At 40.7% G+C, this 15041-nt stretch overlaps 1 protein-coding gene across 3 annotated transcripts in view; it reads left to right on the top strand.

Moving 5' to 3' along the window:
• Positions 1-15041, top strand: part of fstl5 (follistatin-like 5) — a 210477-nt gene that overhangs the window by 30477 nt on the left and 164959 nt on the right. For all 3 annotated transcript variants that reach the window (XM_037780279.1, XM_037780278.1, XM_037780277.1), the window contains exons 2-3: positions 1260-1401; positions 12628-12658. In XM_037780279.1, coding sequence (XP_037636207.1) covers positions 1260-1401; positions 12628-12658 — 173 coding nt within the window. The remainder of the gene's footprint in view (positions 1-1259; positions 1402-12627; positions 12659-15041) is intronic.

Below are 15041 nucleotides of genomic sequence, written 5' to 3'. Positions count from 1 at the left end.
TGAAAGTTTATATTTCCATCAGCATGAATCACACTGTGCACAGGCCAAGTTGGTCATATCTGTTCAAGAAAAACAACAATAAAGGGTTGGAGTTTCAAAGCAGAAAATGTGCAGGGAACCTGCAGGTGTCAGGCGGCTCGGGGAGAGAAATGAAAGTCACATAAAGTCACGAAAACAAAGTTTCAGTGTTCCCTCTTTGTCCGGCACATCACAGCGTCAGGCTGCTCTGGCGGCACGACCTCCTGACCTCCAGTGAATAGCATGTGGGCCCACAGAGCTGCCACAACAGTGCCATTGTTGTCTGACTCAGTGTCACTCCAGAAGAACAAGGAAGCAGGGTCACCATCCTGCTGTCAGTCATCTCCTCCGCTGGAGGATGATGAGCAGGCGCTGGTGGCTTGACACGGCTTAGAAAATACAGCACAGTGTTTGCATGTGAAAATCAACAAGTCAAGTCGAGTCAAATGTATTTATAAAGCGCTTCTAACAAAGGGGATTTTTGCGACGTGCTGCACAAAGAACTGAAGGCATAAATGCAGAAAACGACGAGGGATAAAAATAAACACATTGCATATTTTAACATAAAGCTTGTGTGTATGTGTTAGTGTATTTGTGTGTGTTAAACCTTGTGTTAGGCAATATGAGATCACTGGCTTTCCTCTTTTCTGTGTATTTCCTGCATTTTTACTTCCTCGTACGTTATAGTTTCTGGGACACCGACATTTCACCGGGCATGTTTTTTCCCCCCACAAACACTGTTTTGTTTAATTCATGCTGTGCAAAGGTCAAACTTGTTTTCATACAGCGCAATGAATTATTGAAAATGCAGTTATATTGGAGGTGAAAAGTGAATATTCTCACTCAGTTAAGTAAATATCGTTGGGCTGCAACTCTGTGAGGGTGTGAGGAAACTGTTTAAGATGTAATCTCACCGCCACATCACAGTTGCTTGACTCAGACACTCAGACTAATTAATCCGAAGCCCTCACTTTAATTGCCTTAATATATTGGCTCTTTGTCTTCTTTATCTTGATTTTCTCATGACGTCTATTTCCCCTTAATTGATTCAAAAGGAGATCTAATCTCCTCGCCGAGTGTGGGGCACGTATTGATAGCTTTAGTTTAAACCAGCGACAGTTTTGCGTTTCCCATTGTCTACACTAATTACGCCAGACGTGATGTATTGTCTTGGCCAACCGGTATTGAACCTCCAGAGAGCTGGAGAAGAGCACTCACCTTTCTTGTTTTGTTTTTGACAGGAAAAGACCAATGAAGACAGCCAGATGGTGGTCGGCGGCAATTTTACTGTTGGGCCTCGCTGTGCTCGGCGCAGACGGGAGACCCAACAAGGAGGGATTCAGGTCGCCGCTCTATCGACCAGTCGTGAGATTCCGACACAAGGTATTGATCGACGCCTTTTTTCATTTGCCGTCCGTAACAAGAGGGTCTATGTGCTTTTGCCAAGTATGAAACTAATTACAGTGGCGCTTTCTTCCCCCATCAGATGACTCTCCTGTGGTTGTTGTTTTTCTGCTCCCTGAAAAATACTTGATGAATCATTATCCCTCCCTCGGTGCCAGGGGACTGTCTTTTCAAAGACAACATCGGATTTATGCGAGGCACAGCTGAGCAAAGATGAAGACGAGCTTTGAGTGAAGTGAGGATGTTCGCATGTCATTTTAGCTGAACGTTTAAAGTAAAAGATGTAATTTAATGCTTATTGACGCAGCGATACAGGGCAGGCCCCACAAGTGAAATCTGCCGCTTTTATTAATCGCTCTAGCTGCATCTCAAGGAACAAGTTACTTTTATTATTTCCTCTAAACTAGTAGCATAGTCTGTTTTTTCTTTGATTCGGTTCCATAAACACCAGAGTAGCAGAGATGGATCAATTAGAGCCAGACTGGGATAGAAATTGACTGTTTTGGCAGACGGGGACTTGAGGAAATCAAAGTGTTTTGTCAAGAGACATTAGTCGGATTGTGGTCCTTCAGTTCACATTTCCCATCAGCCCCCTTTGCAATTTTGTTCACTAGTAAACACTTCTCTTCTCTATCCAATCCAACATCAAAAATTAGCAGTGACAATAAAGACAATTTGTGCTGTTTGCTTTCACTTCAAGGCCATCTGTCAACTTCAGACTAGATGTTTAAGGCCCTGTCTACACATACACAGATATCTTTTAAAAACGGATATTTTCTTTTACGTTTTGGCCTCTCGTCCACACGCAAACAGAGTTTTGTGTCACAAAAACGGATATTTTTCAAAACCCCTTCTGAGGTGCAGACCTAAAAACTCTGCTTACTTTGTATCTGTGTGGCAGTGGCGTAAATATCGACGCCACAACCGTTACACCTGGGCCAAGAGGCTGTTGGGCCAACAAATCACCTTCCTACACCGTGTCCATACTGAATCCATTATACTTCTGTTAGGTCATGTAAACAAACCACGTAGGCTCAGATCAGACTGGATATGTAACCACTTCTCTTCCTTCGTTTGTTCTTTTTAAACAAAAAACTCACGTTTAATATTGTGATATTTAATGGAAATGACAAACAATATAGCCACCAGCAGTAGGAAAGTTTCAGCTCTCTGGAAATCTCCCTCCAGCCAGCTGCCACCTTATTTAGGTTTTTGTAGTGAAATGAGGAGGTATCGTACAGATAACTCCTCATTTCCTGAGTCCTACTGATATCTGTGTCTGTGATGACATTTGGCTTCTGAGTCCAGGGCAGACTGTTAAATTAGTGTTGATAAATGTGGACTTCGGCTACTGTCCGTGGTGCTGATCTAAGGCTGGTTTACAGTATGGGAGTTGCATGGTGAGCCTCTCCATGGTAGCATAGCAATTGTCTGCTTTGCAATTGTCTGGAGTGGTTGTGTGCGCACTAGCGTGTGCTTGTGTTTGGGGCGAGGGATCAAGAAAAAAATTTGCACCTTGGCCAATCACAATTATGTTACGCTGCTGCTGTGTGGGAAACGACGTCCTCTCCTCATTTTGCGCATGCCCATTGTGGCTTTGTGTAATGAACATGCACCAGAAACAATAACAAAGATGGCGGACTACCGGCTTTTTTACGTTTTGTTAGCACTGCGCCGCCTAATTACTTCTCGCAGGAGGCCAAAGCAGGAACGCAATAAACATGTTGAGGCGGAATGGTGATTGAATATGCTTTTGGGCGAATGAAGGCGAGGTTTGGAGCACTCAGAAGGGCTATGGACGTAAACCTCTCTTGACCTCTCTTTCATCATGTATGCATGTAAAGAGACAGTTGATGACAGTAGAGTGATGACCAGGAATCCCAGAGAGAGGGTGATGGAGAGGGCTACAGAGGAAACACGTCATTGGACTGTATCAGAGTTGAGCGAGGAGCTGGGAGCGATGCGAAGCTGTTAAATCAACACAATGGTCAAACACATTTTGACCTTTTGAACAAGATTTATTCAGAGAGATGCTTTTTAAACACGCAGACTGCAGATATGCAAGAGTTCTGCTGTTTTATAGCCACAGCTACTCTGGAAATTGTGTGTGTTAAGTAAGTGAAGAGATTTGAACTTCAATACCCAAAAATCCTGTAATATGATCTCAGTAAACTGCAGAGATAGCACTTCTGCCAGAGTGGAATGCTTTACACCAAAGGGAAGAGAGAGGCAAATGATCCAACCTCCACCTCTGCCTGGACAGTGTTGGATTTCTGTCTTAAAAGACCACATTGCTGTTTTTTAACCTTATCTCTATGAACAATGTGGCATTGCACCATTGTTTTGTTAATGCTTCGTACTACAGCTCGAGATCCTACATATCCTGAGCTAAGCAGAAGCAAGAAAACAATAAGCTTTCTAGGTTTCAGTTTCTCACGGTTTCATCTTGTGAAGAGGATGCCTTTTAGTCTGGTGGATAAAATGTTTCTCGCCTGCGTTCACACATAAAGGTGTTGGATTTCGGGGATTGATTCAGCGTTTCAATATCATCAAGTGTAACTGATCTAGGTAAAGAAGAAGTGTCCTGGCACCAGAACTGTATTTCAATATGTGGTGAATCTACAGTTTTGCCTCAAAAACATAATTCCTTGCATTATAGTAAAAATAAGCTTGGGCAATATGTAAATTTCTTTGGTTTAAGAAAAACAACGATATACAATATTATCGTCCAAAAAAAGCTGAAGAGAGATGCACATATATATAAATATCTATAGACTGGAGATGCATATGTTGCAATACCCAAAAGTGGCCACAGAGTGGTGAAAATAAGTAGGCAGTAATAGCTATTTTACACAAATCAGATGAATCAACTGGTGAGGTTTTTTTTTATTAAATAAGGCATTTATCAACATTGATGTCTGCCTTTTTCACATCTGAAATGATGGCATTGTAGTAGCTTGGAATGGCTGTCTAAGGTCTCTTTGTCTCTCTCTTGCACACTCGCTAACGTTACAGGCTGCCTGGCTGGCGGAAATGGAGCATCTCGTCACCTTAAAATATGCATGAACTTTCCAGTAAAAAAACACAACGTGGCCGTGAGCCTCTTCTGTCTCTCTTTCTCTTTTTCTCTCAACCATACACACTGAAACTCGCTAATGTTAAGCATACAACCCACGCACTGACTTATTAGCCCGGCGGGGAGTCAATTTAGTTCTGGTGAGCCAGCGGGCTTGCAATACAGTGGCGGAAACCTTGCTGTCTTGCTGAAGTATCTGCAGCTTGGTAAGTCATATTGACGATCTAATGTATTCACCGTTCCTTGAAACTGGCTTTTTCAATTGTATGGATAGAAACCTTTTCTTTTAAAATGCACCTAGTAACAGCCCTTATAGCCTACAGTCTCGCCACCGTTGACTGTCACGTTTTTATATGTTCTTGTTGCCTTTGCAAAAGCGAGTGGAGATTTGTGGTTTTTCCATCTTTAGTCCCAACTAGTTTATTGCACAGCTCACAAATCACTTTTGTTCACGTTCTCTGTCTCAGAGAAAAAGAGAGGGACTGAATATAGCAAAAAATTCACAACAGATGTTGCATAATTGTATATCGTTCTGTTATCGTGGACACGTGAGGACCATTATCGTGGCCAACCAATATCGTGTTGAACAGTAATCTCGTCAAGCCTAGCTAAAAATATCTTTGAAAGTAGATCCTCAAAGTCTGTTCCAGAGGTATTTTAAAAGACAATGAGACACACATCTTAGAGGTAGCTCTCCTTGTGTTGACTTCAAAATTTGCATTGCAATTGAAACCATTCCTGCTTGTGCTTTAATCCCCCCCAACAATAACAAAAAATAATCCTAGGTATCCCTTCTTTCACATTATTCTCTGCTGTACTGAACTGAAAGTGTACCGTGTGCTTTTCCATGTCATTTGAATGAAACAGGCAGAACTTCTTAAAGTAAGTTTAGTTCAACCAACGGCACATTTTGAAGGTGGTCTAAATATGCTTTACCTTCTCTTGTATCGAGCAGTATATTATCTCCTGTTGAAACTAGTTTTCTCTCTTTTTATTGGCCTGATTTGGAGCCAGAGCAATTTTAATAATTAAAGTAATCTGTGTCCACATATAGCGGGAATTTGACGAGAAGCTACAAAAATGATGTATGTGCTTATCCACTCCAATGAAATTAATGTGCCTGGCGCTGTGATTACATCGCTGAGGAATGTCATTACAGCATCTGCATACCATTACGATCCATCCTGTGAGAGGACAGAGGTAAACTCCGCTCATCTATCCGCCTGTCAAAAGAGCGCCGTGGAAATTTACAACCCTTTGGTGAAAAATGGCCACATTGCATGCCCTTTCTCCAAAATACAGTATATCACTGGCCTTGTTGTTTTGAATTTCCTCCGCTGCCTGTCGGCGACATCGCAGAGAGGCTCGGGTCATCCACTTGTCAATACGGTTGCGTGAGCAGTGTTAAATAGTTTCAAAATAGGAGATCCACAGATTTTATAAAAGCAAGTTTCAGAACAGCTTTCTGCTCAGAAAATGTTGTTTGTGCTCAAAGTCTCTAGTTACAAAATAACAGCAATTAAAAGCTTCTTTGCATCACATTTTTGATTAAAAAATCCTCCCACGTTCATCATTAATGGAACGTGATAGTACAAACAGGATATTTTTCTAAACGACATAATTGCTTGATTGCAATTCCGCATCTGCACATTCAGAGAAATGTGCCGAACGTCCTTTTAGCCCACCGCTCACAAGCTGTGATAAACCAGTGGCCGTGTTAATGCTATGCCTTTTCCTTTCGCTTTGAAGGACAGTGTTTGACAAGGGTAACGGGATCGGATACGACCTTTATAAGCTTTCCCTCGCAAAGACTTCAATCACCAGGAGGCACTCGGCCATAAACAGCTGGTCACATGCTCTACCAGTAATTCCCATGGCATTGTTTCAGAAATTCACTGTGAAAGCCTCCACATGGGGTCGGGAAGAGGACACAGATCCCGGCCACCAGAATCCAGTCCTAATTATAATTCATCGTAATGGGAATACCGCTCAAAGTAGCCGTTCTCAAGCTTCTATTACATGGAGATTTTTATTTTAAACAGTCTTATTTCACTCAAGCTCTTTCACGACAAGCTTAAGAATGATGGAGAGGCTCGATGTGTAATTTGTGAAATTTGTGGAATAGTGGCCAGACTTGCTCCACACGAGGGACAGCAGCAATTTCTGAGAGTTTGTCAGTTTGACATCAAGCTGTTATGTCAGGGCAAACAAAATGGAGGCAAGGACAACTGTGTGAAAAGCCCCATCCATCCAGCACTGGCTTGGCCACATGGCAAATCTAGATTAACAGGGATAAGCAGAGAGCGAGTGGGAGGGGTCTGGGCAAATGAGATTGAGATAAAGAGACAGGAAATGGGAGGAATAAATCGTAAAATTCACAAGAGCTGGATGTACAGTAGCTCCACTTAAAGCTGCAATAGACAATGTGTGGCTTAAATGTGACTGTGTCAGTGTTATTTCCACCCTCCCCTTCCTCCTCCTCCTCCTCTTCCTCCTCCTCCTCCTCCTCCTCCTCCTCCTCAGCTGGTCAGTTTTAGCCCCAACCCTTGTCACTCATCTTGATGAGCTGTCTACTTTCAAATGGCAGCCAGCCTGAGGCTGAGGTAACCAGCTTCTGTAAAGTCTCCACAGGGGCTGAGGAAGCAGACGCTGTATGGAGCCAATCTGCTATAACAATAACAAGATGTCCACGTCCATGCTGGTGTTAAACTGTGTTTTTCAACGTCTGTCCTGCTGGATGCTTAGCTTTGCTGTTCATTGGCTGGTTAGACAACGCCAATTGGGTACACGTGGATGAAAAAACAGCATAGAAAAAGGAAGGTTGTGTTCACACTGACATTTACAAGCCCCTCCCAAATGTGTTTAATTAATGCAGTGTTTTGACCTCCACTGTCTGTCTGATGAAGACTTTGAGTTTGAAGACTCCAGAACACTGCACAGTGGTTTGATAGGGATGTCACAATACAGGAAATTTAGTAGTTGATACCAATACCAGTAAAATTCCACGACTTTTACCAATTCGATACCACGGTTAAAAACAAAAGTAAAATAAATCCCATGTAATTCAACATCCACTCCTTTATTGCCATTTACATACTGGTTTTTGTTAGGAAGTTAAACAGGCCATAATTCCCTCTCTATTATCTATTTTATATTGCTGTGAAAACATCTCCTTCAAACAACTGGATTTATTCAAGTTTCTCCAAAAACGTAATTTTACAAAATTACATTTGAACACATCAGGATAACGTTAACTAGCTATTGTCCTGACGAGTTCAACACGGATTTGTTGTTCACAATGTAGTATTATCAGGAAAAAAATAGGGTACATCCCTTGGACAACTCGATCGTGAGGTTACTGCGTCCCAAAAACATTTTCTATTGTCCCAGTGACGACGGGACGCCGTCTCGAGCCCTGGCGTCGGTAGCTGCGGTACTGTAGAAAAACGAGTGCCGTCACGTTTTCAGAATTTTGAATTGACTTGGTACCGAAATATAATTTCTCACGACATCCCTAGTAGTGTTGTCAAAAAAAATCAAAGTGTCGATACATATTGACGCTGAATATTTGAAACGGTTTCAATATTAATTTTTCACATTATTGATACGCGAGTACCAGCTGTGCTTTCTGCTCTCTCTTCTCTCTTCTCTCCGACAGCGAGTTGACACACACACGCCACACCAATTGAAATTTGATGCCCTCAATGTTGTGTCAGTTTTTCCCCATGGTATCGAATATTGATATTTTTCAAGGTATTGTATTGAAGTTAGAAATTCCAGTATCGTGACGACACTAATCCAGAGTGGCACAATAATAATGTGTCCTCTTTTTTTGTTGATGATTATAAGAAACAGTAGAATTACAGTATTCACATTACAAAGTAATCTATGCAGAATATGCACTTCCATGTATTTGGTTTTCCAATGCAGTTTGTGGCCAGATGAGCAACAAGTACAGCAAGGTGCAACGTTTTTTTGCCAGGTGCCCTGCTTTTTTTTCCCCCATAGCCCTCTGCATCAGCACCTCTACTCTCCCACTGTCACATTGAAGTGAATGAGGTGGCTGTGTTGTTTTTCACCCAGCACTATCAGTCTGAACTAAAAGATAGATTCAGCCTTGCCGATAGGGTGTTGTACTGTAAATTCTACTCTCTTGTCATACAGGTACGCCGCAATTTGCAGTTATATGTTTCAAGTTGAAGTGTACTTGGAAGTTGATGGTGTGGAGGAGTGAAGGATGTGAGCGGGAGGAGAGGAATAAGGAGGATGGGGGTGTATGTGGAGGGAGGGGGGGTGTTGAGAGATAAAACTTGAGAGAGAGAGAGAGAGAGAGAGAGGTGGGCGGTCAGCCAGCTAGCTGTGACAGGGGCAGATGAACCACAGGTTGTACAGCTGGGTGCTTCATCGTCCCCAGAGTCTTCAGGGCAGCAGAGACAGGCCTGCCAGCGGCCCTGGGGAAATCACTCTCCTCAAACAAATGAAGTGTGAACACGGTCTGCCATATGCAAATAAGCCCCATTTGATATCTTCCCTACCTGTAGTGCCATTCTAAATGTCACCTCCTCCCGAGGCTGGGGGGGGGGGAAACCGACGAATGTCAGGCAGCCACAGGTGCTTTTTGTGATTTGTGCCTACTGGGTCGCCAGTCAACAGTGTTTTGTAAAACATCCCGAAAGATGATGTGCAGGGACAGCTGTTTACCACATCATGATGTCTAAACTTTTTAGTTTAATAGTGTCATCTCAACTTTATCTCAACTTTTTAAAATCAAAACAGATTGTAGAGCTGCTTGGTAAGTAGTGTCTTTACACCTGAGGGATGTTTCCAGACTTTAAAGTCATCCAATGTTAAATAGTTGTGATTGGATTTAAAGAGGGTTCATTCCAAACATATACAACCACTATTAATCTTTGTACTCATTTTAGTACTGAAATAGAAAGTCGATTAATTGATGAGTTGATGAAATCCTTTATCGAAGAATCTACCACAATATATTAACTGTTAAAGTAATTTAACAATCCAAAATGCAAAAAAAAAAAAAAATAACTTCTTCCATCTCGTCTAATGTGGGGATTAAATGTGAACAAAAATGGGGCTTTTGCAATATGAAAATTGCATTCTATTACATCACAATGTCTTATTGAAAGTGATTAATCGTTCAGCACTAGTTGCAACCCTACAGTATTAACCAAAATGTAAATATTGTTATTCAAAAAAAGTGTTTCTTAGGCCGTTGTTTCTTCTTGAGTGCAACTTATTTGTGATGATTTAGTAAGGGTTATTAAGTATTATTATAATTTGACAGAGTGGTAGTATTTTGTTGTCACTCTTCAGCTGCGGTAAGCACCAACCATTATATATTGTATTTAGCAGCAGCCGGGTTTCTACATCCAACTTTGGACTTGTTAGAAGTGTGTTATTGCTCATGTGGGTGTTATTTCCTCATGAAAGGGTCTTATTAGCAACAACAGTTTATTAATGCAAGTGTACAGACTCAGTATAGTCTTAATGAAAGTATAACAAGGAGAACAAATATGGAGAAAATGGCACAGATAGTATCACTGCAGTAACCAAAAAAAGTAAGGTGAGCTGAACTAGTCCTACAGTCCAGATGAATTTTTAACGGGTGAAATCTCTCGGATACAATTATCGATATAAATGTGTACTTAAAATACATTGCATACTCTAGTAATTGACTTAGAATCAAATCAAGCATATTTTAGTAAGAAAATATACAGTATTTTCTGTGCAAAGCCAGGGATTGGGTAATCTTCTATTTTCAGTAGGCAGTCAGGGACCACTGTTCATTATTGACTGTAGACCTGTTGCATAATGCATCTTCCCCATAACACCGCCACGCTCGAGCTGGTGGATAGAGAGTCTGAATTTTTCTGTACAAGAGCGAGAAGGATGAGCAATGCAGATTTTACTGTAGAGAAATCAAATATTAATGCCCCTTTCTTTCGTATTCATGGTTTTGTGGAGAGCAGCTACTCAGAATAGTAGTCCTGATAACAGAGTTTTCTACAACCATCATAAATATGCATGCTCTAAATGCAGCTGATTTTATAGTGCACCTACTCTGGGGGTCGTGGTTATTTGCTCTTCTTTATACGTCTCTATACTATGATTTGTTTTTTGAATGACTCCACTTTCTTTTCGGTCAAATTCAGTTCAGTTACTTTTTGGTTTGCTGTGAGGGATGAAAAATTTGAACTACAAATGGTGTTCAAGTGGTGCAACACACCTCAAAGGGTATATACTGTATATGGACATCCAATCTTAGTAAGAAAGAGAGAATGAATTAGATAACAGAATCCAAAGGCAACAATCATGTTTTAAAACAATAGAACAAGGAGATCCATAAACTGCAATGATAAAATAGGAGTGAGGAAAAATGTAACTTCTAATTTGACGGAGAAAAAGATTAAGACGTTTAAAGAAAAAAAAAAAAAGGTTTGATATTAAGTCAAACACCGGACCAGACCGGACCGGACCGGTATACAGAATTTTACCACTAGGTGTCGCACTTGTCTCAGCAGGTGCTCCACAGAGACACTAGGGATGCACCGATCCTATACAGATATTGTATATCGAGGCCGATACTGACTCAAATAGCTGGATCGGGTATCGGCAACAATGGGGCCGATTTATTCAGTTCAATTCTATGTTTACGTCTGATAAAGTGCGCGTACTATGTCGTGCACCAACAGCACGCCGGTACACGGCATAGCTGAGGGAGCTAACAACAAACACATCCGCTGTTTGGAGGTATTTCATGCATTCTACATCAACAAGTTCTGCGGCTATTTTATGTCTAAAGTTAAATATCTACGGACATTTTTTTTTTTACAAAGTTAGGAAAGCGATGTTTAAGTCAAGCATGATGTTGCCTGCAGGTTATTAATTAAACACTGGGTTCGGATCGGTACTCGGTATCAGCTTAGAGCCAAAGTCCAGGTATCGTATTGGTATCGGGTCTGAAAAAGTTGTATCGATGCATCTATGCAACTTTATGCATCTCAATTTATCACTTCCTAAATTTTCTATATTACCGCTCACGTCTTTTTTTCATCAATTAATACAAGCAGTCAGATAAATCTGAACCCCTTTTTTATTTAGAAAGTGTTACAAAAATTAGACAGTCTACAATATAAAAAGCTGAATCTTTTCAATAGCATTAACTGTGTGACCCACCTCAGTACTTAATCAGTACAGAAAACAAAACGTAAATCCTTCTGCAGTGCATTACAAGTGTCCTGTAATTTACGAAAATATGGTTTTGTTGTCATTTACATTATGTTTCTTTCTCTCTTCGCTTTTTTTCCCTCTCTCCTCTCGCTCTCCTCTGATCGCTGTGTGTCACCCATGGGTGTCACTAAGGGCGGAAGCGTAGCTTTAAAATCAAAGCATAAAATCAAACCTGTAAAATCAAAACCGTAAATCGACCCAACTCTAATAAATATCCTTAAACATTTCCTAAAAAATCCCTAATGTGAAGAATACTGCCTGTTTACTGAACCTTAAATACTCATAATGAACTATCTTGCCCTCCTATCCTGTATTTATATCTCTGTTCTTAATGTTTTAATTTCCTTTTAAAAAGGTGTCTATTCTTTTTATTTGCATTTCAATGTTTTTATGCTGTTTTTCTTTCCATCTTTATGTTTTTAATGCATTATGTAAAGCGCTTTGAATTGTCTTTGTGTATGAAATATGAATACACAAAATAAAATCATATGGGATATAACCAGTTGAAAGGTTTATCATTGTGCATGTAAGTGAGGCAAATTACCAATTAAAGAAATGCCGCATTAATGTCTGACTTATCATTAATTACCATTCAAAGGGACGACACTACGTTGTGTCAGAAGTTCCTGCACTCAGACTGAAGTCCTTGGACCTTAACGTCATACCTGCACTGACATATCATAGGTCTCAGTTCAACACTGAGCACTATTAAGTACTCTACACACTATTAAGTACTCTATAGAATACAGTTTCTATGGTACAAGCACCAAGGACTTCACCTCCTCAGCTAAATAGAAACATGTTGTTGATGCAGTGATCTTGTGGTTTATCATAACTGTGACCTCTTCTCCTTTTTCTTTTTGTTCTTGTTCTTGCAGGATGGGATCCCTGAGAGCTTGAGGATAAAGGGTGAGTTTTCCATTTATCATTCCTTCCTCTCCTATGACATGCAATTTGCACACAACCAGCGTTGTACATCATGCAGGTTAGGTGTAGGGTTGCTGTCTGATGGAGGCCACAGCATGGCTTAAGCACATCTGCTGTAGGATCTTTTGGACTACACACGGTGTAAAGGATTTATGAATTTAATTTTTTTCATAGAAAGCAACAGAAAACACCAGATACAGAGAGCACCTGTAACAAAAAGCTCCACTCTAGGAAACCCATTAGGAGCACAGCACTCTATCGCCTCCTCTTTCTGGCTCAATGTGAAGATCTCATCAGATAATCACTTTTTTAAACACAGTCAACCAACCACCCTCTGGTGCAAACATTTACTCTCACCTGGTGTTCCTTTAAAGCCCCCCTACAGTGTATTTTGGCATTTCTGTGATATTTCATATTTATTTGAAAGTCATTTCCTGACAATGATGATTAGTCACACTTAATTTTGTGCTCAAAGTCAAAAAAGAAAGTTGTTGCTAAAATGGGAATATGAGAATAAGATATCAGTAGAAGCTACAAGTCGTACGTCATACTCCAAGCTTGCGCAAGTGCACTCATGCTTGTTTGCTTCTGAGCAGTGGCAAACCGATAAATCTTTACATCTGTCTGTGCCTTGTCTTTCTAACTTGTTGCATAAGCTAACTGAGGGTTTTCATCTAATTTTTTAGTTTCCTCCACCTTAGTTTAGTGTGTTTATTTTCACAATGGCATTTGTGTGTGCCAAGAACTGGTGTATTCAACACACTGACTGTCTCTCTCACTCGCTCTCTTCTTTACCGTCTCCTCCTGCTGGAGATAAATTAACAAAAAGCAGCCAATGTCGTTTTAGAGGTTTGCCGGCGTCTAACAGGTCCGGACAACGGGGAGCGCACAACTTTCAGCTTAAAAGAAAACAAGAGAAAAATCCCGTTAGAGAAACAAACGAATCTCAGTACAGCCCGGTGCGGTGTCGGTGCTGGGGCTGAGGTGAGAGCGGCCAGTGCTGGTGGACGATGCATCTCCAAAACGTCCTGAAACTGCAGAATTCGCTGACATGTCTATCCGGCCTTGGGTGTGCTGTGGCCGGCGTGCAGCTCCTCAGTATGACATTAGCCAGACGGACAAGTAAAGAAGAGAGCGAGTCAGAGAGAGTCGGTGTGTTGTTGCTAATTCTTGTCTCATTTGTGGTCTGATAAACAGTAAATTCATCAAAGCTGGGTTGAAAAACGAAGCAATCTGGTTGCCATGGTAATGAATTATATCTGTCTATAAACCACACCCCCATTCTCCGTTTGAGAAAAAGCATTAACCAAAAAACAGGAAGTAAAACTGTCTGGAGGCGGGCTTTAACCCGCTACTTTTTAAACACTGGATGGAAGAAGCATGAAGCAAATTTCTCACAGTGGAATTCACCAGCGACTGACGCATGTGGACAAATGATAGTTTGTAGAGATACACGTTGTTTAATACCAGAGTATTGTGTTGCATTGTAACATGTATGAGAAATGACAAAGCTTCAACAGAAACATTGTTGTGGTTCAAGCCTCCCAGCACCTCAACATCAATATCATATCATCTCTTCAACTACAGTAGGGGTAGTTGTCCACGGAGGCGTGAAACAAGTCAGAGAGGGAGTTGGGGAGAACAATGGTTCTTAAATCAAGCTGCAGGGATATACTGTATGTCCACTTTCTCTCTCTACAGCATTTTTGTATCAGCTTAGCAACAGTGTAGTTGCAAGAATATGCTTCAGTTGATGGTGATAGAGGTCTTGTGCAAGAAATTTTGTAATGTGTGAAATATAGATTTGAATGAAGGTTTCGCGCTTTGGATCATCTTTGTAAATGTATACCAGTAACTCATCATCAGTAGTAGTAGTTAATTTTTAAAAATAATAATGATGAACTTTATTTATATAGCACTTAAAAAATAAACACAAACAACAACAATAGAATAAATACAAACAACAACAATATAATAAATACAAACAACAGAGGGATCATAAAAACAAAAAAAAAACAGAGGATGAAATATAGTAAAAGAATTATCTAAAATGGCCAGGGAGGGGTGATAAAACCCAGCAACATATTAAATATTCATAAACGCTTTCCTATGAAAGAAAGTTTTAAGAAGGGATTTAAAAGATGCTAATGATTTCTGATTTCAATTGCGTTCTACAGTCTAACAGCAAAGACCCGGTCGCCTTTGGTCACAGGAACAACCAGCAGAGCTGCATCCACCAATCTAAAGGAACGCCCAAGCACATAAGGGAGTCAATAAATCATTGATATAGTTTGGAGCGAGGCCATTTAATGCTATAAAAGTGATCAGTAAAACTTTTAAAATCAATGCGGTAAAGAACGGGCAG

Source organism: Sebastes umbrosus, chromosome 9 (assembly GCF_015220745.1).
Source record: "Sebastes umbrosus isolate fSebUmb1 chromosome 9, fSebUmb1.pri, whole genome shotgun sequence".
Taxonomy (NCBI): domain Eukaryota; kingdom Metazoa; phylum Chordata; class Actinopteri; order Perciformes; family Sebastidae; genus Sebastes; species Sebastes umbrosus.
This window is presented reverse-complemented; position numbering and strand designations above follow the sequence as displayed.